The sequence below is a fragment of the Acipenser ruthenus genome, chromosome 1, assembly GCF_902713425.1.
Source record: "Acipenser ruthenus chromosome 1, fAciRut3.2 maternal haplotype, whole genome shotgun sequence".
NCBI classification, from domain to species: Eukaryota; Metazoa; Chordata; class Actinopteri; order Acipenseriformes; family Acipenseridae; genus Acipenser; species Acipenser ruthenus.
The window spans coordinates 36632886-36657042 of NC_081189.1; the positions used below are offsets into that span (position 1 = coordinate 36632886).

At 39.4% G+C, this 24157-nt stretch overlaps 1 protein-coding gene across 1 annotated transcript; it reads left to right on the forward strand.

Moving 5' to 3' along the window:
- The first annotated feature begins 576 nt into the window (after positions 1–576).
- On the forward strand, positions 577–22572 carry LOC117421520 (asparagine--tRNA ligase, cytoplasmic-like). The gene is made up of 15 exons (XM_034036025.3): positions 577–849; positions 3982–4064; positions 9244–9309; positions 9431–9523; positions 9618–9707; positions 10034–10112; positions 10716–10786; positions 13334–13420; positions 13781–14002; positions 14330–14529; positions 14795–14930; positions 16015–16128; positions 16326–16457; positions 20115–20246; positions 21825–22572. The coding sequence occupies exons 1-15, from the start codon at positions 807–809 to the stop codon at positions 21954–21956; spliced, it is 1680 nt and encodes a 559-aa protein (XP_033891916.1). The 5' UTR covers positions 577–806; the 3' UTR covers positions 21957–22572.
- The last annotated feature ends 1585 nt before the right edge of the window (positions 22573–24157 follow it).

A 24157-nucleotide genomic window follows, 5' to 3' on the forward strand; every position in this document is an offset into this window, starting at 1 on the left:
TGACAAAATCAGCCTGACAACGACAAATAAATTATGCACAAAAGGCTGAAGGTAAGATATTACTCTAGGAAGGACACATCAGGCATGTATATGGAATATGCACAAGCACTTCATTTCTGGTGGCTTGGGTTCATATTCTCTTCAGAAGTTAAAGGGGTTATAAAAGCATGTACAGTAGAACTAGCTGCCCAACCAACACAGAGTATAGCCTATGGTAAATATTTTGGAACAGGAATTTCTGCACTGATTGCTCCCATCCTTATAGACAGAGCATTTGAGTGGTAAATGCCGTGTTGTCTTTTGTGTTATAGTGCAACATTATAGAACTGTGTAGCATTAGACAAAAAACAACTACAGTATATGCATACTTTTGAGAGAGAGGAGAAAAAAAAAAACCAATTAATTTCATTTGAGTTTCAGTGTTCCTCACTAAAACAACACGTGATTTTCCAATCGCCGCAGTGCAATGCTGATGCAACCTCCTGAGTCATTTTTTGAAATAAGCGTTCTGCTCAACCATACATGCTCTGCCAAGGCAGGACTACGGTGAAGGACAGACAAACGAGGCAATCGTCATTCCAGCACCGGGTACATTCTTTAGCTCCATGAATTACTAACCAATGAGAAGCCGAGGTGGAACCTTTGACAGGAAGACTAGTTTGATTGCACTCTGAGGTGTGGGGTTGATTTTGGGAAGACGTTTTTTGTGGTTGTAATTTAAAATATTTATATATATTTGGTATTAATTTAAATGTACCAGATTATCTGATATATTTATTCAAAGAAGTAAAATATAAGGCGAGGACATGGCTGCAGAAGTGACCCAGATTGCTGAACAGCTGTCACTTGGTAAGTCGGAACACATAAAATTACGATATATTAAAACACGTGTGTAAGTAAAGCATATTTTAAAAATCATTTTGTTCTCAGTTCCGTAGTAGCGGAATACAGTGGTATTGGTTTTTTTGATTTCTTGTTCAAAATCTTTTAGAACTGGTATGTTTATTGAAGTCGCTCGTGCTAGTTGTGTTTATTTCTATTGGTTTACTTCATGCACATCTCAGTACACTATCTCTCTTTTTACTTATCGGAACTTACTGTCCTTTTTTTTCTCCAGGAAATGATAGATACTCAGTAAATCTAAAGTAAGCTAAATTGTATGTGACCCTTTGTTTACGAAAATGTAAATGTCAACCCTTAAGAACATCACATTTTCAAATGGGACTCGTTACGCTTTATTAGGTTATTATGAATGTATTTATGAAATAAAGGTTACAACGTTATTGCTTATTATCATGGGCAGCAGTGTGGAGGAGTGGTTAGGGCTCTGGACTCTTGACTGGAGGGTTGTGGGTTCAATCCCCAGTGGGAGACACTGCTGCTGTACCCTTGAGCAAGGTACTTTACCTACATTGTTCCAGTAAAAACTCAACTGTATGAATGGGTAATTGTATGTAAAAATAATATGATATCTTGTAACAATTGTAAGTCGCCCTGGATAACGGCGTCTGCTAATAAATAATAATAATAATATATTTTAGTTCAGGGTGGTGAGCGTTGGATGTAGTAGCCACTAGAGGCCGCTGGAGGGTGCAAAAGAGTTAGTTTGAGAGTGACTGTTAGGATTAGGTTTACAGGTTAGGTGTAAATCGCATATGATGTGGCGAGGCCTGAAGTTGCAGCTGTGTTTTATTTTGCTGTATTTTTGTAGATAACTTTTGTAGATACTGAACTTGGTCGTTGACTTTTCTCATTCAGAAATATTATACGCATTTTTTTCTTTAAATTAGTATAATAAAGATCAAGGATGAGAAACGTGGTAGAGTTCTGTGTTTGAGTGTGTGATAAATTATTTTGTACCCAGTGGCTGCTACATCTGACGCTCAGTGCCCTGAATGAAAGGTAATGACCAATTAAAGCGTACCGAGCAGAAACTTAGCAACATTTTCTATTTCTGAGCGTGTGAGTTACGTACCCACTTAATCCGAAGTTCAATGATCAACAACAATAAATAAAAAACACAAAAGAAATATTGATACCTATTAAACTGAAACTCCACATACAGGATTAGTGCATTGATTACAATATTGTCTTTTTATATTTAATTTCATAATTTTAAGTCTGATACTTTACTGTACGTGTTAAACAAATTACTTACTAAACACCAAAAATACACCTTGCTAAGTTATTGTGCTGTATTGTGCACATTATATGTAAAGACATTTCAATTACTGTACAACAATTTTCAATAGCAACTTATTGTGTCCAAATGTGTTTTTTTATTTTCAAGTGATATTAGTGAGTTGGAAATTAATTGTTTTACTGATCAGTGTGCTTGATAATAACCATACTGTGATATCCAAAGTGATATCATAATTTTTCCTTATTGATTCCCATTGTTGTGATACTAATATGCAGAGTGACAGAAACATGGGTGATATTAAATAGGTTTTATTGTAAAATAATTTGGGAAAACAAAAACACAAATTAAGTTACTTTTCAGTCAACAGACTTCAGCAAATGTCAACTTTTGTACTTCTTTTCAGTAGTTATGTTTGTGTTGATGTGAATCAGGCTACACAACCCTCCCACCGTGTAACAATTTTTTTTTTGTTTTGGTTCCTGGGTAGTAAGTGTTATTTCCTAATTGCTTATGCCTCAAAAGTATAGAAAATGGCTATTATTCCCCACAAACTTCGCTTTTGTGACCAGGACAGCGATATTTTGAAATTTACCTATTTTCCAGAACATTCCAGATAGATTCAGTGCTGAGTAAACTTGGAGTAACTTCTAGAACTTTCTAGAACTTTCCAGTAATATAAATAGTAGTATAAATACAGGGGCCTTAAGCCCACCAGTTCAGTTTAGTTCCAGCTGCCTAAGTGGATACATATCTGCATTTTTCTGAGATGGCATCAAGAGGCTGCAATGGTGGCATTCCTGATGGGTCTCCAAGGCGGTTTTACCAAGTTTCCCTGCTATCTTTGCCTTTGGGACAGCAGGGACACCAAGGCGCACTACCACAGGCGGGACTGGCCACAGCGGACCGAGTTCTCTGTGGGGAGGAACAACGTCAAGTGGGAGCCACTGGTGGACCCCCGGAAGGTGCTGATGCCACCACTGCACATCAAATTGGGCCTTATGAAACAATTTGTCAGAGCTCTAGATAAGGAGTCGGCAGCCTTCAAGTACCTTCAAGACTTCTTCCCTAAGCTGTCTGAGGCAAAGGTCAAAGCCGATGTCTTCGTCGGACCACAGATAAAGAAGATCCTGGAGTGCAATGAATTCCCCAAGAAGCTCACTAGTAAGGAGAAAGCGGCTTGGAACAGCTTTGTCGCAGTGGTTCGGGGCTTCCTGGGCAATCACAAGGCCGAAAACTATGTGGAGCTGGTTGAGACTCTGGTGAAGAACTACGGCACAATGGGCTGTAGGATGTCCCTCAAAGTCCATATCCTTGATGCTCATCTTGATAAATTCAAGGAGAACACGGGAGCGTACTCGGAGGAGCAAGGCGAGCGCTTCCACCAGGATATACTGGACTTTGAACGCCGCTACCAAGGACAGTATAACGAGAACATGATGGGAGACTACATTTGGGGGCTGATTCGTGAAAGTGATTTACAGTATAATCGTAAATCTCGAAAAACTACTCACTTCTAAATCTTTTGTAGTCATTTTTGTATTACTTTAGTATAAATACATGTTAATTTGGATTCATATGTTGTTTTTTTCTGACTTTATGTGAACGAAAAGACACAAATTCGCCCGTTTTCTCATTGGAAATAGGTAACTTTCAAAATATCACTGTCCTGGTCACAAAAGCAAAGTTTGTGGGGAATAATAGCCATTTTCTATACTTTTGAGGCATAAGCAATTAGGAAATAACACTTACTACCCAGGAACAAAAATGGTGTTACATATTATTATTATTATTATTATTATTATTATTATTATTATTATTATTATTTTCTAATCACCCAGGGGAGCTGTATGTCTCTGATAAAGAAGGAGATGATTCAACTGGAGATGGGACGAAAGAGAAACCTTTCAAAACTGCATTGAAGGTAATGTAAAGAAGATTGTTGATTCTACAAATATACCAACAAAATAGCTTTACCAAAATTACCTTACCTTATCAGCACTGTGCATTAAATGGTGCTGTTTCTGGCTATAAATTATTGTTAACCTATGTAAACACATTATCTGGCATTCCACAGAGAGCCAGTAGTTGGATTTAATTCAGATTTGATACAGTGTTTATCTTGAGAGAAACAAAAGCACAGCTCTCATTTACTGGAAATGCACCTTACTATATATTTCCTTACTTTGTCTGCACGACTTTTACAAACAAAATTCATGCTGTGCACTGTGCTCAGGGGCCGGTTTTTCAAAGCTTTGGTAATCGGATTTCCGCGTTTTGATCTGGATTATATTGTGCAGTTGGGTTTTTCAACACATCAAAATGCGATCAGGATTATTGTGATCCGGATTTCGTTTTGGTAATCCGATCGCACTTTTAATCACGATTTAAATGTTTCAATTGGGTCTTTCAGAATTTAAAGAGATCAAGATTACTTTGAACCTGCTTCAGAGGTAGTTTTAGCTTTTAAATTATCATAGAACATCGATATTTAGTTTGACTTGTCATAGTAAACACACACTATGTCCAAATAATTAGAATATAATATTTACATATTTGTTTTGTATCCATGCAAGCAAAAAGGAAAACACGTATTTAGTGGTATAGCTTTAATAAAAAGCATACGCATAAGCCTCCAAGTTCGACCTTGCATCAAGAAATGTACTGGATCGGGGTAGGAGGCAAGACAAAGCCGTCATTAAATCCAGATTCTTTTGAGAATCCATCTCTGGTACTGCTCTGTCTAGAATGTTTAACGTGGGTCTCTTTTAATGTCAGACTATAGTCAGATTTAGCAGTACTTCCAGAGTTTGAATGTCCTAGTGTTTGAAAGCACTACAGAATCAGCTAGCTGCTTACTCATGGTTCTCTGTCTCTTTGTAGTATGCGCATCCACATAGAACATAGAACAGCATTTGCTGGCTTTAAAATACCAAGAATATGGACTGGGAATTTTCCAAGAACAAATAAGTTATGTCTCTTAAGCTGAGAAAAAAGTTTCTGTACATGAGTCTATGGAAGCAATGTCATGCTCTGAGACTTCTGACAGTATATCAAGAATAAGATCCTGATTATCAACAATACATTTGGTCACTTCAAAATGGCTTGTCCAGCAATCTTTTTAGTGAAGGGCCATTGTACCTTTGAATAATGTAGTGGTGATGAAAAAATGCATACAGAGAATTACAAAGATAAAAACATGTCTTTCACATGGTTCACTTTGAAATGCATGCACTGCTACTAAGTGCAGATGATGACCACATAACACCAGTTTTAGCATCTCTCCACTGGTTACCAGTTAAATATAGAATTGATTTTAAGATCTTGCTGCTGACTTCAAGGCTTTGAATAGCCTGGGTCCATCTTGCATCAAGGATCTGCTTTGCTGCTACATTCCCCAGCGCAACTGCAGTCAGCTAAAATGATCTCCTTTCCATGCCAAGAACAAAATTACAAACTATGGGAGATCGTGCCTTTTGCTCTGTGGCCCTCGTCTCTGGAACTCCTTTCCAAGGTCTATCAGCAACTCTGAGTCTGTGTCTGTTTAAATTGCGTCTCAAGACCCATTTTTATAATGGCTTACTGCACTGTATAGTTTTTATTGTATTGTTTTATGTATATTTATGCATTTTTATGTATTTTGTCTTTTTAAAAAATGTAAAGCACTTTTGGATTTCTTTTAATGAAAGGCGCTATACAAAATAAATATATTTTATTATTATGACTGTAACAATGTATGTATGGAATGGGCCTTCCTAGTTTTCTTTGCAGTAAAGCCTGCACACCTCCATTAACTCCACTCATCACTGATGCACCATCATCCACTGGCTGATGATGGTGTCAGCATTAAAGCCTACTTCAGAGAGATGTTTTAGTATCTGAGCTGTAATGTATTCTGCATCCAACTGATGTAATTAAAGAAAGCCAATCAGATTTCCTACATTGCACTTATCTCATGTCCTATCACTTTTGATACAGTATTATGTGTTTATTTTGCAGACGCCTTTATCCAAGGCGACTTACAGAGACTAGGGTGTGTGAACTATGCATCAGCTGCAGAGTCACTTACAATTACGTCTCACCCGAAAGACGGAGCACAAAGAGGTTAAGTGACTTGCTCAGAGTCACACAATGAGTCAGTGGCTGAGCTGGGATTTGAACCGGGGACCTCCTGGTTACAAGCCCTTTTCTTTAACCACTGGACCACAAAGCCTCGTACAGTACCCACTAGATTCAGAATGCATATATTTGTCTTTAATTTGATTAAGTACCATTTTACTGAATGTCTCTGTCACCTCATTGTGTATATCTTTTGATGTACACTTTTCATTCTGTGGCATAGTTTTCACTATCTCTGCTAATGTAGGGCACAGTGGATTCAAAGCCCTCTTGTGAAACAGTCCACATACATTTTATCACTATCCCTACGAAGGGGGAGTTCGTCGACAACAAGAATACGCACTATCTCTCCCGTGCTTTTAACACAGTACCTGTTTTTCTCCACTTGTTTGGGGCCTAGCAGAGAACCAATGGTTTCTCCCGTTGCCTGTCTCTATTTAAACTGACTCCAAGAGGCAACAGCTTGTAAATGAGCACGACTCGTGGCATGTTTGTGAAAACCCTTTTCTAAGCAACAATATACTCATTTATAATAAACATTTAAAGCTACAAAATCATTTAACTTATGAAAATATGTCTTGTGTTCTTTTTTGAATAACATTTTACATGATGCAACAACACATAAGTTATCAAGCAGTAGCCTGGTACGTGCAATGCACCACATTTCTGGAAATTAAATTTCTCTAATGCTACTATAAAGTGTGTTGTTTACGTCAATATTCACACCCGTATGTAAATTACATTACATGTTGCAGCTTTTACTTTGTGATTTTCTTTTTTTCTTCCTTTAGGTCGTCAAATAAAATCCAATTACTCTTTCTTCGTATCACGTAGATGAAGTGGTTTCCACTGTTGACTGTTGCTCCAAAAAGTGTGTACCTAAAATAAAACACATTGTGTGTGTGTGTGTGTGTGTGTGTGAAGTACATTAAAATATATATTTTGTTGTAGACTTTAATCCACATTAATGGAGAATAGAAGAAACAAACATTTGTACAAGATTAAAAAGAAAACTAGTGAAAAACAAGCATCTTAGATGTCAGTCTTTTTTTTATTATTATTTTGTTTCAAAGTATTAAGTGTTATTGATCCTAGCACAGAAAGAAATATATAACTACTATATAACTAAACATTTTGTGATTTGAGCATTTTCAAATCCTCAAAGAATGAAGTGAAAGGTTATTTCGGTCTTTGAGCAAATTATTTTGGCGAAACAGAAAATATCAAACAATCAAATAACTAAACAAAAGAGACAGCTTCTTCGGTCTTTGAGTAAAGCGATATAATCAAATTGCGAAATGTGTTTTCAGCAAATGCACAGTTCCCGACCAGATTTTGAAGATACTGCTTAATCTGTGATTTTACATTTGTCTCTGTCTCTACTGCCTCTTCTTCACTGTTTTGTTCTTTGCTTGTTTGATATTTTCCATTTTGAAATTTGAGCAAAATAATTCATAATAAATGCTCTAATTTTCATACTAAATAGCACTTAATAGTTCTGTACATGCCACTATGCACCATACTCTATTCACAAGACAATTGCTTAACCTTCAACATCCCAGCCAGCTTGAGGTGGCAAAGCCCTCACAATGTGCGCGAAGATGCAGGAAAAGGGTGTGTGTATTTTTCACGGCATAGCCTGTGAATGCCTACTTGTGCTGCAATCAACTTTATGCTGAAGAGAAATGCTCAAGCTTTAGAATGATACCTTGCTTGAGGTGGCACATATCTATGTGATTTCCCCCTTAGAATGTGAGCTAATATTCAATACGTAACTGTGCGAATAAGTAACTGACTTCAGCCTCGAATCGGGAATAAGTAACTAACGTCAGTCCACAAATCGGGAATAAGTAACTTCAGCCTGGTCTTCTGTGAAGCTTGGAGCCCCCATCCAAAACTTGTCTGTTGAGTGTCAGTTTTGGGTTTCAGCTAAAGTTAGCTGTGATTGGCTGAACGTGTCGGCAGACAGCAAGAGCAAGCCCTGATTTCTTCGATGGAAGTGGGCGAGGCCGAGGGGAATGATTGACACGTTGTGCTTGCACAGTTGCACCTATTTAAATAAACTGTAGCAACAGTACGCAGCTCAAATAAAGATCTTGTGCACCGTAGCGTAAATTGAATTTCAATTTAAGGTATGCTGTTTTGTTGTTAATAGATGAGCATTTGCATTATATTTACTTTTTGTTACTTTCACCTCTCATAAAGCAGCACTAACCTCAATTTACTAACCTTTTTCTTCACTCTCCTTTAACATCCTTAACTACAGTACGTCTCTCTCTCACTCACTCTAAAGGCTTCTTAAACTGGATGTGAACTTTTCAATTTGTTAAATTGAAATAGAGTAGGCGGGTAGTTTTGGAATAATTTGACGTGATTTGCGAGTATCTACATTCAGGTGTGTCTGACAAGAACTATTTGTAAATATTGGTGACAGGTTGAAAAATGTATCGGATAAAGTTAGAAAATGAAACAGGGAAGATAATATACACTTTTGGCCCACCCAAGTTCAGTCTCCTGCTAAGGAGAGTGAACTTGAAGGGCCCACCCTAGCGCAGGCACTGATCTTCAGTATGTTCTCCTCATAGATTTATTTTGGAAACGCTGTAGTTTATGTTTTATCCTTCATACAAACTATCAACATTAAAATACAATAAAACCCATACAAAAGGGGTCACAGTATACAGTACCACTCACTGTATCACACTGTGTAAGGACCCTTTAATAAATCACGACCCCTCTGTAGTTATTTTTTTTTTTTAATGTAGTATAATAATGAGGGATCAATGTATATTGTTTAAGTTTTAGTCAAGACTTTAAATGCATTTTCCTGGCATTGGCAATATTATCACTGGCCCAATTTCATTTTCAAATGAGATATATATATGCAAACTGGAGCGTGATGATGTCGCTAGTGCCAATAAGATGTACATTCATTCAAATTCTTGGTTGTCACATCATTAAGTTCAGCTTTTCTCTCTTTTCAGGCAATGTTGTTTTATGGAAAGGAACCATTTCCCAACATTTATGTCGACTCACAAAAGGATGATGAGGTAAATATATGTAGTATATTGTGGGTGGAGGGTACATATTTAAATTAAAAAACATATTTTTTGACTATTTCAGTTGTAATTTGATTAATATTGATTTCTAAAATACATTTTCATTTTTTAGCGCTGGGCTCGTATATCTAAAACCCAGATGAAGAGTGTTGGAAAGCTCTGGCATCGGGAACAAATGAAAAATGAAGCCAAAGATAAAAAAGAGGTTAGTTATCATGCTTAAAACTGTGTTTGATTTTTGTATTATTCATTTTTCCTATGAATGTACTGATAATGGAAGTTTGACATTTTATATACAGGCGGAAGATGCAATTCGCAGAGAAAAGAACTTGGAAGAAGCTAAAAAGATTGTGATCAAGAATGATCCTAGTCTTCCAGAGCCTGAAACAGTGAGTCTGATTTCATATGGGTATATGTGCAACATTTTAAATGAAATGCAGTAAAATCTAATACAGCCTTATCAACTGGGTTCTGTGTGGAGGTCTCTGAGAATTGGGGGGGGGGGGGGTGGACATGAAGGAAACTATTAAAATCTGAACTCCCTTTGTAATCCCTTTGTTAAGATAGCTACCACATCACGGCTGCATCTGTGCATCTGAAACTCCAGTTCTGCACATTAAACTTCACTGATTGATAAACCACACACAGTTTATTCCAATCTGGTTTGAAAGTACAATAGGAACCAGCTAATAACATGCTTGTTTTGTAATTTCAGCTGAAGATTCGATCTTTGGAGGAATTCAGGGATCGTCGTGTGAAAGTGTTTGGCTGGGTGCACAGGTTGCGCAGACAAGGTACAGGAATATATTTTTCTATGTATGCCTGTGACAGGGGAGATCTGTGCTGGCTATCGGGCACATGCCTGATCCTGGGGGGGGTCGGAAGCCCTGTTTGATCCGCCTGCCAAGTATGGCGATGACACGAAGATGTTGAGCGAGGGTGTGTCACGTGGACCTCTTTGATTGGTTGGGGGTGCAGGTCTTGGGGAGACAGTCGATCCCATAAAAATGACGCTCTCCTATTCCTTGGGTTAGCCCTTGTAAGATACAACACAGCGGAAGCTCTGGCCGGAGAACTGGAATAAACAAAGAAAACGAAAGTGTACAGACTGAGTAAAAGCACTTTTCTTTGTAGTTTTATGTACGGGGGAGGGGTCGGATACCATTGCTTGTTGAAACCCTGAGGGCCTGTGCGGTGTCTCAAAGACACTTTCTGACTCCCGTGAACCACCTACGCACCCTCTCACAATGCCTATAAGACTGTTGTGAAAATGTGAAAACTGAAAGTAACCAAAATATTTGTCAATAGTAACTTGTCAAATCATCTTTTGCTGTACACACATTACCACATTCTTTTGATTGGCATCTCTTAATAGGAACTATATAACTTTTTTGCAGGGAAGAACCTGATGTTCATAGTTCTTCGAGACGGTACAGGCTACCTGCAGTGTGTCCTTACTGATGAGTTGGTAATTATTTTCCAATATTTGTTTCCTTTGTTACATAAGAATGTGAGCACCAACTATTTTTCAGCATTACAGAGGCTGTGAAAAGTGTCAATTGACAGATGTTAAAACAGTATTGAAACTGCTGTAAGGGATGCTGAAAATGACGCTCTCCTATTCCTTGGCTTAGCCCTTGCAAGATACAACACAGCGCAATCTCTCGCTGGAGAACTGGAATAAACAAAGAGAACAAAAGTGTATGAACTGAGTATAAGAAAAGGCTGCCTGTGCCTGATACTGGAATATTTAGTAATCATGGAAAATAACAGGTACAAAATTAAATAGGAGGAGAATATTGATGATATGAGAATTCCTTAAAGGAATACTGTATGTATTCCTTTGAATTTAAGACCCAAATTTCTGCCCCTCAATTTGAGGAAAAAGTAAAACCTCAAATAAAGAGGCATTTACAAAGATATAACCTAAATTACATATACAAGAACCATTTATTCAGAGGAATACTCACTTGGTGGGGAGACTAAGCTTTGCTGCCTCCCTAGCACATCAGCACATGTAACAGCGGCGATGCTGGTTCCAGGGATCAACCAAAGTGCGGCCTTCCTAGAGACAGCATGACTACCGTCTGGAATGGCTGGGTTGGGCACTTTGCAGGGGTCATCAAGTGGGCAACTGGCCCGTGACACCTCGGGAAGGCTCAACAGTGACGCTGGCATCCCAGCACCACACCCCTCAACCCCTTAACACAACCCAGCCCAGTTTACTTACCTTAGCCATCCAGTCCTTTTCATTGATATTAACACTCTCTATCACTTACCTTAGCTATCCATTCCTTTTCATTGATGTTAACTTCCTCCATCGTCTCTCTTTTGAAGCCCCCAATCTGCATCAACCAAAGCCAGTTGCTACGTCTCTCTGCCACCTTGGATAAAGCCTTCACTATACGCTGCAATTCCTGTCTACTGAATCCAGTATCTCTAAAAAGCTGGGTCATGGAGAGCACAACCAATCCCGGACAACCCACTTCTATGGATAAAGCCAGACTCCCACTGTTCCACCTTAGTGGCTAACTCCGCACAGTGAAGTTTCTTTCTCTTGTATCCACGGAATCCTCCCATGGCACTGTTAGCTCCAGCAGGAGAACAAGGTGTGCTGAAACTGACCACAGGACAATGTCAGGTTGAAAAATAAGGCACTGGCACATCTGCCTGCATTCTCCAATCTCTAGCAGCCTCTAGTTGTTCCAGGTGAATCTTAGTTCTAATAGCTTTTCCTGTTGGTTGCTCTCCTGAACAGAGGAATGTTGTTCTCTGTGTACCAGCTATTGCTGATACTGGCGGTGAGCTGTTGATCTGATTACGCTGCTCTTCCAGTGCTAAACCCAAGCATCACAGCACCTGGTCATTATGCCAAGTGAAGCGACCCTGGCTCTGACCCAGGTTACACCCTGTAAGAATGTGCTTTGGGGTAACTGGTGAAGAGCTTAGTTGCTGTAATTATACTATTTTTTTCTCTGGTGAATGGATCTTTATAAAAGCTTGTTCTTAGATGGCCTTTTGTTTTACAGAGCTTCCGTATGTGCTCTGCTTTGCGCATTTTTGCAAGCTTATGTTTTACGTCAGGGGTCTCCAGTCCTGGTCCTGGAGGGCTGGTGCCCCTCCTGGTTTTTGTTCCAACTGTACCCTAAATTACTTAATTGGACCAATTAAGCTTCTAATAAGCACTTAAGTGGTCCAATTAAGTTATTTAGGGTACAGCTGGAACAAAAACCAGGAGGGACACCGGCCCTCCAGGACCAAGATTGGAGACCCCTGTTTTAGATAATTTTGCAGAAGACTAATGGCCTCCTTCTGGCTTTCTTCAGCCCTCTTCCACTCCTTCCTCAGTTGCTTCAATTCTCTAACCAGGTGTTCTCTGTCCAGTTGTTTTGTAGACTTTCCTGGAATCATAGTTGTTTGTTGCTTTCTATCTTTCTACCTCTCACTCCCATACACATAGCTGGTATCTCCAAACTTATCCAGCTTCCTTTCTACTGTTCCACTTATACAACAACAAGCAGAGGTCCGTTTCAACCGTGTGCCACCTTTTCTTGAGGCTCTAGGTGACTTGAACCTTGGTTTACATCCTTTAAAGTTCCTTTCTCTCCTGACTAGGCTCACCAGGATCATTGGTTTTATCACTAGCTGTACTCTTATCGTAACTACTCTTGATTATAACAGGGGTGCTGATATCCTGTGAACTGTGGTGTGCATCCTGTTGCTGGATTTCACTTGTCTGACTTGACAGGCTTCATAAGAAGTACTGATCGATGTGAGGCCCCTGCCTCTTCTCGCTCAAGCATCTCTTTCTCACTTGATGATTCTTCAGACCTTGGTCCAGTCACAGGTACAAACCTGGATTGCCACGTCTTGTCCCAGAGCTCTCGCTGCAGATCTTGAGCTGCACAATTGTGTTGTCTGTTGTAAAGTAGTATTTGTTCTTGTGTCCATTTCTTTTCCTAAGTCATTAACCGTGTTATAACTGAACTAAATATTTGTGTTTCTCTTTTCTTAGTGTCAATGCTATAATGCGATGGTCCTGTCCACTGAAAGCACTGTTGCGCTTTATGGAACGCTGAAGCTTGTGCCAGAAGGGAAGCAAGTGAGTATATTTTAAAAGAAAAAACAAACCTCACAACTGTGAATTCAAAATGTAACAAGTAATTCTCCAGGTAAACGCAGGTGTGGCATACAGATACATGGATGTCTGGAGTTCATACCAAGTTTCATGACAATTGGATAAGCAGTCCTGCAGATATATTGGAAAATGTGAAGTGGTACGAATGCATAAACTAAAGCTGTGTATAGGGCCCATAGTTTCAAAATCTAGATCTGTTTTACTAAAGCTTCTGCGTGGCCATAAACATTTTGGTACAAATGGATGTACATGATTGTTTTATAATACAGCGTTGTACCAGTGTTTATGAGACCTAGTTAATGTGGCTTTCTTTGCTTTGTGCAGGCTCCGGGAGGCCATGAGCTCCGCTGTGATTTCTGGGAGCTGATTGGCTTGGCTCCAGCCGGTGGTGCTGATAATTTGCTCAATGAAGAGTCGGATGTGGACGTGCAACTGAACAACCGGCACATGATGATCCGTGGAGAAAACATGTCCAAGATCCTGAAAGTGCGCTCTGCTGTTACACACTGCTTCAGAGAGCACTTCTTTAGCCGGGGATACAATGAGGTAAAACTGTTATTGATTGATACATTAATAATTCATTTACATTTATTAACATGTGTGTTACCTGTGAGAAATATCAGTAATATATTTTTTTCCAAAGAAATTGCAACTTGGTTTAACAGAAGAAATTAGCCTTTGACCTTTTATCTACAGTGTTCTCTACATATACAGTAAGGTTGACACACTTTTAATGTTGTTTACAGCTTTTAACCAGGATGCGGTGTGGATATTAAGCCTTTATGAAAAGTATTTTTGTGTCCTTCCATTTTAAAGTAAAATGAATCCATACTAAATTTGAATCCATAATCTCATGGTCTTCTGTTTTTGCAGATCACACCCCCTACCCTGGTGCAGACTCAAGTTGAGGGAGGATCCACTTTGTTTAACCTGAACTACTTTGGGGAAGAGGCATACCTAACCCAGTCTTCCCAGCTCTACCTGGAAACATGCATTCCAGCCCTGGGAGATACCTTCTGTATCTCCCAGTCCTACCGCGCAGAACAGTCTAGAACACGCAGACATCTGTCAGAGTAAGGAATATCAGACTCCTCATAACGGTTCTGTACTTGTGAATGGTATTGGTAAGGGTCGCGGGGGCTTAGTGCAACGTTCCCCGACCTAAGATTTAATCCTATCTAATAGTCACTGTTTCCTCAGTCCCACCTATCCCTAAGATGGGGTTGAAGCAGGCTGGAAACAACAATCTACTTTGCTTGGATTGGGTTATCCTGGGTTGTTAGGTAAAACCTGTGCTTCTGCTCTGTGATGGAATGTGATTTTTACCTGTTCCCCCAGATACACTCACGTTGAGGCAGAGTGTCCATTCATTTCATTTGAGGACCTGCTGAACCGTCTGGAAGACCTGGTTTGTGATGTTGTGGACAGGGTTCTGAAGTCTCCAGCTGCTGCCATGCTTTATGATGTTAACCCAGTATGTTCAGTAAAGATCTACTGTAATATTTATGATTTCATTGACAATATAATGTAAATATATATATGTATATATGTAAAGATAATGTGTTTTTTTTAGGCAGCTTAGACCTGTTGAAAAAATGTATAATGGCAAAAAGTGTATCTGTACCATAGACTTTATTTAGTCAGAAATGCAGTGCATCACAGTATTATCCATAGCTCGGGATGCATGTCCTCAGAGATAGGTTAAGTGGGGATGCACTGTGTATGCGTGTCATACTTAGATTATTTTACTGTACATGGCTGTTATGGGGGATGCTGATCATGTTTATTTATTTTCTATTATACTGTACTGATGGCTGTATTTATTTAATTTTTGTCTAGAATCGATTAATACGAATTTCAAGGGACCAGCAAACAAAATCGTGTTATCATTAATTCGTATTATCAGAAGTCTAAACCAAATGCATACCCTCAGTTTGTATTGAAGTTACAAGAACAATGAAATCAAATTTCAATTACAGAACAATGATGAGTATTATACATTTAAAAGTACTGTGCATTTTATTGAAACTACAGTTGGAAGTGAACTTTTAAAAAGTATACATTACAAATGAACTGCACTTGAAACTTGCATGTCCCATTCTGATCACGGACATTTTTAAATCACAAATCAAGGCTTCCTTAACGTCAGGGTATTGAGCAAATCGGACACACTGACGACTTGCATCCACAGTTTGCTGTTCATTGACCTGTATTACTGTATTTCGGTTTTTCAAATTGGTTGTCAAAGTGTTTGCAGGAACATTAAAATCTGCAGCAGCTTCTAGGGTGGTGTGTCATCCACTGCTTTCAACACACCTTTTTTTGTCTACTAGGATCATGCAGGTTTTTGCGCTGCTACATGTTAATGGCATTGATGCGTGATCATAGGATCAGTTGTCCCAAAAGTAGTATCGGGAAATTTGTCTAATCCAAGTTCATTTTAACAAGAATTGACTAATTTCACACTAAAGTCAAAATGTTTACCCTTTTACTATTACTATCATTGGTGTTTTGTGGCTTCAGTATATATAACATTTTCCATGCTCTGATGCCTCCAGGATTTCAAGCCCCCTAAACGTCCTTTCAAGAGAATGAACTACCCAGAGGCCATTACCTGGCTGAAGGAGCACGATGTGAAAAAAGAGGATGGGACCTACTATGAATTTGGAGAAGTAAGCATTCTAAGTTTTCAGTCATTTGAAATGGTTGTTAAGTATTTTTCAGGTACACTTGCAACAATTAGAGGGCACCCTGTTGGCTGGTTTGTTTAAAGAGTACTAAAAATACCTATATAGTTCCATGTTCATAGTTGGATGTTTTAATGTGCACTGAATACCTGAATTAAATGAAATTGCTGATGTTTCAATAGGACATTCCTGAAGCTCCTGAGAGACTCATGACTGACACCATCAATGAGACCATCCTGCTCTGTCGCTTCCCAGCTGAGATCAAGTCTTTCTATATGCAGCGCTGCCCTGAAGATAGACGCCTTACTGAATCAGTAGGTTCCTCTATCTGGGTCATGAGGACCAGGGGTTTGAGACTTGAAAGTGCATTTTATATTGAGATTAAATTGTATTTAAAGGGTTCTATTCATTTCATGTGCACGGAACTATTTTATAAGTTGTGTACAGATTTTTTTTTTTTTAACAGCAAATAGCAATATAACAGCAAGATAAATGAAACTCAACGTCAAAGTTATTATTATTATTATTATTATTTATTTCTTAGCAGACGCCCTTATCCAGGGCGACTTACAATCGTAAGCAAAAACATTTCAAGCGTTACAATACAAGTAATACAATAAGAGCAAGAAATACAATAACTTTTGTTCAAGTAAAGTACAAGTTTGACAAACCACAATACAATAATACAGCAAGTGATAGTGATAGTTACATCAGGATATAATGAAATAGTGATAGTTACATCAGGATGTGATTAAATACAAAGTACTACAGGTTAAAAACTTGGCAGATTACAGTATTCTGAAGTACAGGATTAAATGCAGTAAAATAGGGGCTGATAAGAGCAAAATAAAGCACATTTACATGAAGGGTGATAGTGTCCCAGGATACAAACAGAGGAGTTCTACAGGTGCTCTTTGAAGAGGTGAGTCTTAAGGAGGCGCCGGAATGTGGTCAGGGACTGGGCAGTCCTGACATCTGTAGGAAGGTCATTCCACCACTGCGGAGCAAGGGTGGAGAAGGAGCGGGCTTTGGAGGCAGGGGAGCGTAGCGGTGGTAGAGCTAGTCTTCTAGTGCAGGCGGAGCGGAGAGGTCGAGTGGGGGTGTAGGGAGAGATGAGGGTCTGGAGGTAGCTGGGTGCAGACTGGTCAAGGCATCTGTAGGCTAGTACAAGAGTCTTGAACTGGATGCGAGCGGTGATCGGGAGCCAGTGGAGCGAGCGGAGTAGTGGAGTAGCGTGGGCGAAGCGAGGCAGAGAGAACACCAGGCGGGCAGCAGAGTTCTGGATGAGCTGGAGCGGACGGGTGGCGGACGCAGGGAGGCCAGCCAGCACTTTACAATAGCTTGTGAAACGGTGTTGTAATTAACAGCTTGTAGGTAAAGTGTATCTGCAAGGACAGCTTTCAGTTCTACATCAGATGCATGTTCACCATTTAGGCCTTGCAAAACAAGTAAAATGTGTAACCCATACTGATCTTGGGTATCGGTCAACTCGTCAGCAACCACTGACAAGAACCAGACTGTTTTTCCAATTCCATAATCTCCTGCTTGTGATAATCTGCAACTTTAGGTAAGTATTCATGTCTCAGCTGGGCTGATGAAGGAATCACTGCACCTTTTGCTATAGTCTGAATAATATACAGAACTTTTGGTTGTTCAGTTTTTCAGGAGACATATTTGTGCACACAAACGCCTCTGTCAGGTCAACATTTAATGTGTTCCATGCTTCACGGTTTTCAGTGGACTTTTGGAACATGGCAGTCCCTGTTTTTTGTTTCTTTGCAAGTAAAGCAGTCGCAGTACTGCTCTGGATTTCCACCTTTCTCTTTCGGTGAATATTTGAATCTAAATGCCTGTCAACAGATGATTTTTGGTAGTGATCTACAGTAATGTAGCAGGACGTACAGAAGAGCTTACCTCCAAGACACATTGATATAATACACTTATATTTAACATACAGTAAATCACTTCATAAATTGATCAAACTTGATCTGGTCATTGTTTACCTTTTACATATATATATATATATATATATATATATATATATATATATATATATATATATATATACACTACCGGTCAAACGTTTTAGAACACCTCCATTTTTCCAGTTTTTATTTAAATTTACGCAGTTTAATGTCTCAATGTACTCTGAAATTAAAGCATAGAAGAAATAAACAATTGGAGATAAAAAAGAAATCATGGAATTGTTTTGTTTAACAAAATTGAATCTAAATTTTTGACTCATCAAAGTAGCCACCTTTTGCAGATATAACAGCCGAACACACTCATGGCATTCTTTCTACAATGGAAATCAAATATTGTTGGGAAAGTTCTTCCCAACACTGTTGCAGAAGTTCCCACAAATGTGTTGCACTTGTAGGTTGCTTTGCTTTCACCCTTCTGTCCAGTTCATCCCAAACCAGCTCGATGGGGTTTAAGTCTGGAGACTGTGCTGGCCATGCCATGATTTGAAGCCTACCGTCTTGTTCTTTTCTTCTAAGGTAGTTCCGACATAGCCTGGAGGTATGTTTTGGGTCATTATCTTGCTGTAGGATGAACCCCTGACCAACTAGGCGTATACCAGAGGGTATTGCATGGCGCTGCAAAATGCTGTGGTAGCAGTTTTGGTTCAGGGTGCCACTCACTCTGTGCAAGTCGCCGACTGGATCCAGCAAGAGAGCCCCAGACCATCACGCTTCCTCCTCCATGTTTGACAGTTGGTGTCACACACCGAGGAATCATCCTTTCGCCTACTCGACGGCGTACAAAAACCCTGCGTGATGAACCGAAGATTTCAAATTTTGATTCATCGGTCCATAAGACCTTCTTCCAGTCTTCAGTAGTCCACTGGCGGTGCTTCATGGCCCAGGCAAGCCTCTTTTTCTTATTTTGCCATCTTAGCAATGGCTTTCTTACTGCCACTCGACCTGTCAAACCTGCAGCTCGAAGTCTTCTCTTCACAGTTGAAACTGAGACTTGCTTACTTCGACCAGTGTTAAGCTGTGCTTGAAGCTGTTGTCCTGTGAGCCGCCTATCATGCAAGCTGTTGACTCTCAGAAACTTGTCTTCTGATTCTGTTGTGGCTTTGGGTCTGCCAGACCTCTTCCTGTCAGAGTTTCCTCCAGTTTCCAAGTGCCTTTTGATGGTGTAGGAAACTAGTCACTGACACCTTGGCTTTCTTTGCAATTTCTCTAAAGGAAAGACCTACACTTTTAAGGGTTATAATGGCCAGTCTGTCTTCCTTTGTTAATTGCCTTTTTCTTGCCATTATACTACTTCCTGCAGTACAATACTGTCCAAATAATGCTTAAGAGGGTGTAGTAACACAGTCTGTTCCAACACTGCTTTTATACAGACAGAGGGTTTGTAAGTAATCAACAAAAGTTGGGACACCTGTAGGAATTGTTAGCATCAACTTTCAAGGCTTAATTTACTTCCATTGCTACAGAAACCTGTAAGCTGTTAACCCATTACTTGTTCACTGAAAAAGGCCTTTTTGTATAACTCTGAAATGTACATTATCTTTCAGCTTTTGGTAACCTAAACTTTTTTTTTTTTTTATAACCTCTGGCAGTTTACCGCTTACCTTTGTACCATTTCAGGTTATTCACTAGACTTGAACTGCTTAAATTTCAATAAAAACTGAAAAAATGGGGGTGTTCTAAAACTTTTGACCGGTAGTGTGTGTGTGTGTGTGTATATATATATATATATATATATATATAATGTTACATGTGCTTCCAGTGGATGTAGGTCAAAGTTACTGATGGGTCTAATTTTGTATTTACAGCTATGATGGGGATGAATGTCACTTGCATGCTTGATTTAATTTGTTTGAGCTTGTATGATGTGCTTTATGAGGTGCCACAAGTCTATGTTGTACTGTATTCATTGTTAAGAGTTTAATAACTTTTGTTGCTTTTAGCTGTGCCTATGTTGAATTTAGGTTTTATTGTCATGTGCTTTTGTAGGTTGATGTACTGATGCCTAATGTTGGAGAGATTGTTGGAGGGTCAATGCGTATCTGGGATAGTAAAGAACTGCTGGATGGCTACAAGAGGGAAAACATTGACCCCACTCCCTACTACTGGTACACAGATCAGGTACGAACAATAAGTATATGACATAAGTATATGTAAATTCCAATTCTACTCAATAACATTCTGGCCTGGCTAAAACACCCCCTAATCCCTGTAAACTGGGGCAAGGAACTCCTCCACATGCTGCACCTCAGTACATCTGTATTGCTTGAATATCTTCAAATATATTAACTATTCTTCATACTATTTCTACAAAGTTAAGGCTTATTCTCCCATTGTTTAAAAAGGAAACCTAAGGTTGAAGAATGTGTTGCATGGAAATCTGTTTAGTTTGTTTTTGCTTTTCATCTTAATTTTTTCCAAAGTAATAATGAAGTATAGCTCGTGACTTTTCTTCAGTGCATAAATTACAGCAGGATTGTCACTTTCAAATATAGCGAGAACAAATATGGACTGTAGGGGAAAAAAAGCACATTTGTTGAATATGTACTTTCAAATGTAGGCTTATTCCGTGACAAATCACCCAACAGGTAACCCCTCCGATTTACAGGGTTAGGCAAAAAAACAAAAATTGATAATTTCAATCTGATTGTTTCAAGGGGTCACAACTTGGTTAATTCCCCCCCCCCCCCCCCCCCCCCCCCCCCAACCAACCATTGATTGATCTTTAACTCAAACTGTATGAGCTAGAGATGAAAACAGAGGGGAAAATACATTGTTGGATAGAAGATACAGTTTGGCTTGGAATGATTGAAAACCTCTGAAGAATTTGGAGACTACAATTTATTTATCATAACCATTCACCCAGGGGGGAAATCAGAGCAGTTTCTCTGGCTAGAGAAGGATGAGAAATGCTGGATCCCCTTGAGAACATGCTGTGCAGTGCAATGCCCAAGTCTCACTTCAGCTTCTGCACGTTGCAGGTTTTAAATCCAAATTGAAAATGAAAATTTTGTTTTATGCCTTGAACAACCCTGAGCACCAAGTTTGGCGTAAATCCATGGGGTGGGGATAGAGTGTTAAATCCAATATTTTTGGGGTGATTTGTCATGGAATTACAAATGATAAAAATGCAGTTTTTTAATAATTATCAAATTCATATTAATGAAAGGTTACTGGCTTGCTGTGCTGTTTCTGTTTGGTTGTTACAATGTTAAGCCATTAGATGTCAGTATAATCCATGTATTTAGCCTGAAAAAATGTGTTGTTGTGTTAAGTATAAGCAGCTTCAATTGTGTGTGGTGGTGTTTTTGTTTTTTAAAAACACGTATATTGGCTCATTAAAACCAAGATTCATTACTAATAATAAATCAAATGTAATGTAAAGCTACATACTGCTAAGGGTGTGCTTGCTAACCTAAAATATCATTAACTTCAATACTCAGTTCACTGCATGCATTCTTTTTTTTTCTATTAACTGTTCGTACATTATCTGTAATTTTGAAAATGTCCTGATTAGCATAACAACCTGCAAAACTATCCCCTGGTAATTTTTAAATAGGTGTTTCTGTGAAAGGCTATCAATGTCTTTAATGTCACTGGCTTTTTAGAGCTGTAAATAGTCTGTGATTTCTATATGGATTCTCATTTGTGTATATCCTATCAAATGCTAAGTTTATCTCAATTATTCCTGTATTTTAGCGCAAATACGGCACCTGTCCTCATGGTGGGTATGGTCTGGGGCTGGAGCGATTCCTGACCTGGCTGCTGAACAGACACCATATCCGGGACGTGTGCTTGTACCCACGCTTCATCCAGCGCTGCAGACCTTGAGTGGCATCCCTTCATCAATGGAAAACAACAGTCCACTCTAAACATAGCAGAGAAATAATTATCCTTTGGAAATCAGATTCTTAAATAAGCAAACATTGCAAACTGGCTGTATGTTGTAGCTTTTCTTGATTCCACATTGTGAGAAGTGTTGGTTGTCTGTAAAAACAACACTGCCTAGTCTGCAATAAATCCATGTCATTAAATGCATTGGGTGTCTGCAAAACTTTCAGCACTTGATTATAGTTTGTTTTGCAATACAGACAATTCTCATTCAGTTGTGCAATCACATAATACTCCCTAGAGACATAATACTCCCTACGGACAAATCTCCATTTAATGCATACAGATATCTAGGTCAAAGACTCCCAAATACTGTTGGTTATTCTTGACTAAATGTCGCTTTACTTAGTGTGGATATTATGATTTCTGTGGTATCATCTTTGTCTGGTGCACTGATTGAGTCAACATTTAATGCTGTAGCTGCAGCTTGGTTGTGTATTCAGGGACTGTAAACTGTTTGTAGAGACCAACAGGTGACTTGCTTTGCCATTACAGGTAGTGTAATGCTTGCACTATATATAAAAAAATAAAAAGGTTATGTGCCATCTTTAAGTGATCTTCCAATAACTAGAGTGACCTTTATTTTGTACAGTAAAGGTCAGGTTTTCTCTTTAAATAAATCAAATAAAATGTTTGTCTGTTAAAGTGACATCACTATAAGAAATTGCAACAATTATCAGTTTTATGTTTACTTATTTACATAATTTATTTATACTGTACTGTTTACAGGTCGGAACTCAAAACATATTTTCAGGTCCATGTGATTGGATTGCATTTGTGCATGGATAATACCATACATGGAAGGTTTATAATAGAACCTAAATAGTAAGCAGGTTGCATGTGTTAAGCCCCTTTCACACTGGCACTCCTACCCGGGTCCGGGCTAACTGGGTCACAATCCCGCGTAATGTGAAACCAAGCACCTGGGTTGGACCAGGGTTAATCCGGGTCCCTGTGACCCACCTCAGGTTGTGGGTTGAGCGAGGCAAAATGCTTGACGGCCATTCGTGAGCCGACGCGATAACAAACAGCCACGCCTGCATGAAAGTTTCACTTCCGCAAGGAACGTTTGTTTATTCTGTTTAGCCTTGAGACACACCATGAGCCAGATTGCAGCTGGGATGAAGAAACATTTTTCTCTGATCAACATTTGGGCAGACGGTTCAATCCAGAGAAGCTTGGATGGAGGCTGTTTGTAACAAGCTGTTTCTGGGGCATTGATGTGTGGATTGTTTATTTGCGTCTGTCACCCAGGTCAACCCTGCTTTAACAAAAGCAGTGTGCAATCACGTACCTGACCCGCATGACACCGGGTCCTGGCCGGGTAGGTTCTGACCCGGATAGATCATGCCAGTGTGAAAGGGCTTTAGATTGCATTCAGCTGTACTGTACTGTAGCTGCTTTGCTCATGCTTTGCCCACACATTTGACATGGGCTATCTAAAACAGTGGAACTCTACAGTTATCTACATATATATATATATATATATATATATATATATATATATATATATATATATATATATATATATATATGTAGATAACTACAACACTATGGTTTGCTGCCTGATTAGATAAACATTACCCTCCCTTTAGTTTTGTTGAGTCTGTCTTTTATGTAATTCAGAGGAAGCATCCCTTATTTTCTCATGCTTACAAGAACATTTTTTTTTTTTTTTTTAATAAATTTAGTCGTTGCCAATTATTTTCTCCCAATTTGGAATGGCCAATTATGATTTGAAGCTCAGCTCAACGCTACCACCCCTGCTCTAACTCGGGAGGGTGAAGACTAACACACACTGTCCTCCGAAGCGTGTGCCGTCAGCCGACCGCTTTTTTTCACACTGCGGACTCACCATGCAGCCACCCAAGAGCTACAGTGTCGAAGGACAACGCAGCTCTCAGGCAGCTTACAGGCAAGCCTGCAGGCGCCCGGCCAGACTACAGGGGTCGCTGGTGCACGGTGAGCCGAGGACACCCTGGCCGACCTAACCCTCCCTCCCCCCGGGCGACGCTCGGCCAATTGTGCGCCGCCCCCTAGGAACTCCCGTCCACGGTCGGCTGTGGAATAGCCTGGACTCGAACTCGCGACATGCAGACTATAGAGAGCATCCTGCACTCCACGTGGAGCACCTTTACTGG

Excerpts from the sequence above, each read along its gene's own strand:
- LOC117421520 (XM_034036025.3), top strand. The coding sequence starts at position 807 with ATGGCTGCAGAAGTGACCCAGATTGCTGAACAGCTGTCACTTG. Across the intron at positions 9,524-9,617 it reads AAGCCAAAGATAAAAAAGAG|GCGGAAGATGCAATTCGCAG; the intron begins GTTAGTTATCAT and ends TTTTATATACAG. Across the intron at positions 16,458-20,114 it reads ATAGACGCCTTACTGAATCA|GTTGATGTACTGATGCCTAA; the intron begins GTAGGTTCCTCT and ends GTGCTTTTGTAG.